Source organism: Branchiostoma floridae, unplaced genomic scaffold (genome assembly GCF_000003815.2).
Source record: "Branchiostoma floridae strain S238N-H82 unplaced genomic scaffold, Bfl_VNyyK Sc7u5tJ_1439, whole genome shotgun sequence".
Classification (NCBI taxonomy): domain Eukaryota; kingdom Metazoa; phylum Chordata; class Leptocardii; order Amphioxiformes; family Branchiostomatidae; genus Branchiostoma; species Branchiostoma floridae.
This window is the reverse complement of record NW_023365716.1, coordinates 1,187,074-1,190,382: the sequence shown is the minus strand read 5'-3', so window position 1 is coordinate 1,190,382 and position 3,309 is coordinate 1,187,074. Positions and strand designations below refer to the sequence as shown.

General features: G+C 44.9%; 3 protein-coding genes across 3 annotated transcripts in view; all 3 read left to right on the top strand.

Moving 5' to 3' along the window:
• LOC118407709 (zinc finger protein 501-like) overlaps positions 1-3,309 on the top strand; it is a 482,642-nt gene that overhangs the window by 299,073 nt on the left and 180,260 nt on the right. The window lies entirely within an intron of this gene.
• The window catches only part of LOC118407599 (gastrula zinc finger protein XlCGF57.1-like), a 21,808-nt gene that overhangs the window by 13,447 nt on the left and 5,052 nt on the right, over positions 1-3,309 (top strand). The window lies entirely within an intron of this gene.
• Positions 1,795-3,309, top strand: part of LOC118407642 (zinc finger protein 782-like) — a 2,411-nt gene continuing 896 nt past the window's right edge. The window contains exons 1-2 of the mRNA XM_035808152.1: positions 1,795-2,891; positions 3,017-3,113. Coding sequence (XP_035664045.1) covers positions 1,813-2,598 — 786 coding nt within the window. The 5' untranslated portion in view covers positions 1,795-1,812 and the 3' untranslated portion in view covers positions 2,599-2,891; positions 3,017-3,113. The remainder of the gene's footprint in view (positions 2,892-3,016; positions 3,114-3,309) is intronic.

Genomic DNA, 3,309 nt, shown 5'->3' with positions numbered 1-3,309 from the left:
ACCGGAACCTTAATAACCCATACAATTTTAATTAATGACGTCACAGATGGCGTCAAAGGAATGCATATTAATATATTTATTCACAGCTACAATATTACGCGAAAAAATCCCATAATTTTGCTTGTTTGCGGTCCAAACCCGATATCATCTATGTCGGGCCCTTGGCGCCCCCCTCCCCCATTACGCCCCCCCCCCCCCCGACACGGCATGCAATGTCAAGTTCAGGCCTTCCTCGCTTGTAAACTTTTCATTTTATCGCTTTCAAAACGATCTTGTTGGATGTCAGTCAATCACTGAATTTGAGTCTTCAAACTTTTGCTTAAATCGGGATATTCCACAAAATTTTGGTGAATTAAGTACTATTTAAGAGGAAACTGGGTTATCTAATGTTAAGTTCCCTGCTGCCAGACGCCTGCCCTTTTTTTCTCCTTGGTGGTATCAAAAAGTACTCTGACAGGTTCTCTACAATTCCCTAGGGACCGGTTTATCGCGACCCGCTTCCTTCTTCGTCAATTTCACCGATATTGTGTTTTGAATGGTGGCAGAATCGAGTATTTCATACATTTGGTTGGCATTACGTTTCTTAAGAGGACATTCACGGCCGAATTCCACAAAATCCGATGTCGGATGACTTTGATTTTGAAAGCGCAAATCCTGGGCTATCATCTGATGTCAAAATCTGCGATTTTCATCATTGCAATCAAGTGTGACGAACTAAAACGCAATTCCACACGGTTGTCAAGCAGGTTGCTCTGACGTCACAGACGTGACGTAATCCTCATATTCGAATTTAGAAGGTTTCTTACGAATACGTGGCCCGGAAACGACGGGAAAGGCACAGGTTTTGTTGGCCACGGACGCGTGAAGATTTCTATATCTGTTTTGTAGGTTTTGAGTAAAGCAATGTCCTAGCAACTCGGATTTTTATTGCCCCTTTGTGACGTAATGCCTTTGTTCTACCATAGGCTTGTATCATAGGAAAAAGCCGTTGAAGCACTGTATTTTGTACATGACTTTGGGCGTGTCCTGTCGGGAAAGTCATCATCGCAGTGAAGTAAAATTTGGATATATGGTAGATGGAATCTTTTGGAAGCCCGGAATGAAATTTTATGACAGAATATGCAAATTAAGGTTCCGGTTCGGAATTTCAAGTGACCAGATATCGAAGTAGTCCCTAAAAATAAGACGCAAATTAGGGGTTGTCTCTATAGTTTTGGCTCTAGATTTTCCGGCTATCGCTTTAGCAATGTATAATCTTTTATACCTCTGCAAATGCTTGTTGTTCGTAGGGATTTATGGTGTCGGAGATTTGATCGTGCGGCGAACACTTCCTGGTATTAGTGCGCGCGATAGCGGTAAAGCGTTTCGTCGCCTGATTACCCAGATCGTGCGTTCTATATGCGTTTTGGGTGTTTTAGCGTCATCGGAGCTCACGGAAAACGTATCGGATAACTTTTTTTCCTTTTTACTCAGTATACAGAAGAAGTCTTGACCTTCATTGCCATATTAGTCATTATCCCAGGAAAACTCATTTTTACCGTGTAGCGGCCTGTAAAGAATGGCCCTAAATTAGCAATTTTTGGGTGAAAAGCTTATATTTTTGATGTTTTTTACCAAAAATAACACTTCTACAGAAAATGTCAAATGAGTCTGTCGGTCAGCGACAAGGCACCCTTTTGTATCGGAAACATTGAATTGTCCGAAAAACGATGTTTTGAGAAGCGCTAGTGCTTTTTTCAGAGACAGTCAAATCGGCCACGATTCGTAAAAAAAACTCCGAACCGGAACCATAAGGCTACCTTATCCATCCATATGAGAATCCACACAGGGGAAAGACCGTACAAATGTGACCAGTGCGACTATTCTGCAGCATGGAAAACTGCTTTGAAGCAACACCGAGCAAAACACACTGGAGATAAACCCTTCGTGTGTGGGGAGTGTGGGTACAGGACAGCTTATAACATGACTTTAGCCAGACACATGAGAACCCACACAGGAGAAAAACCCTACAAGTGTGACCAGTGTGACTATTCTGCAGCACAGAAATATGATTTGAACAACCATCGAGCAAACCATACAGGTGAGAAACCCTACATGTGTTCTGAGTGCGGGTTCATGACTGCAAACACGTCCAACTTAGCCAAACATATGAGAACCCACACAGGTGAGAAACCCTACAAATGTGACCACTGCGACTATGCTGCTGCACGGAAAAGCGGGTTAAACCGCCATCAAGCGAAACATACTGGTGATAAACGCTTCGTGTGCAACGAGTGTGGGTTTAGGACAGCTAGAAGGTCACACTTAAACCTACATATGATGACCCACACAGGAGACAGACCATACAAGTGTGACCAGTGTGACTATTCTGCAGCACAGAAAAGGCACTTGGATCAACATCTTACAAAACACACGGGTGAGAAACCCTTCATGTGTGATAAATGTGGGTACAGGACGGCTTATCAAACGGACTTTTCCCGACACATGAGAACTCACACAGGAGAAAAACCCTACAAGTGTGACCAGTGTGACTATTCTGCAGTACAAAAACGCCAGTTGGACAAACATTTAGCAAAACACACCGATGAGAAACCCTAACTATGTGGGGAGTGTGGATACAGGACGGCTCAGAAGATTTACTTATCTACACACATAGGTGAAAAACTGTGACCAGTGTGACTTTTCCGCTGCACAGAAAGATTCTTTAGACAAACATCTAGCAAAACACACTGGCAAGAAACCCTACAATGTGTGTGACTTCAGGCCACAAAGAAATTCTGACTTATCGCGACACATGAGAACACACAAGGGAGAGAAACCTCACAAGTGTGATCAGTGTGACTATTCTGCAGCTCGGAAATCTGACTTGCCACACACGAGAACACACACAGGTGAAAAACACTACAATTACGTGAGACCAGTGTGACTATTCTGCGGCCCCAATTTGTGTACTGTTTCAGCAGTACTATGACTGAACCAGATGTGATCTAACGTTGGCTGTTTCTTGCCGTTTCAGGACATGTTTGGTGCCCGCTGTCAGGACGTCCCATGTGCAGAGACCAGACACGTTCAGCCGGCGCTACCAGGTTCGGTTAGGGGAGGAAACCATCCAGGTAACCATCTTACTGCTCTGCTGAGTGTGTGGCTGGGTGTGTGCCTTGGTGTGCGGCTGGCTGTGTGCCTTGGCTCGTGTGCCTGGGTGTCTGGCTCGGCTGTATGGCTCCGTCTTCTCCCTGAATTGCGCTCCCTCGCGCGTTTCGCCTCGATTCCGCGCCTCCGGTGTCTTCCCTTTCGCCCCCCTGTCCTGGC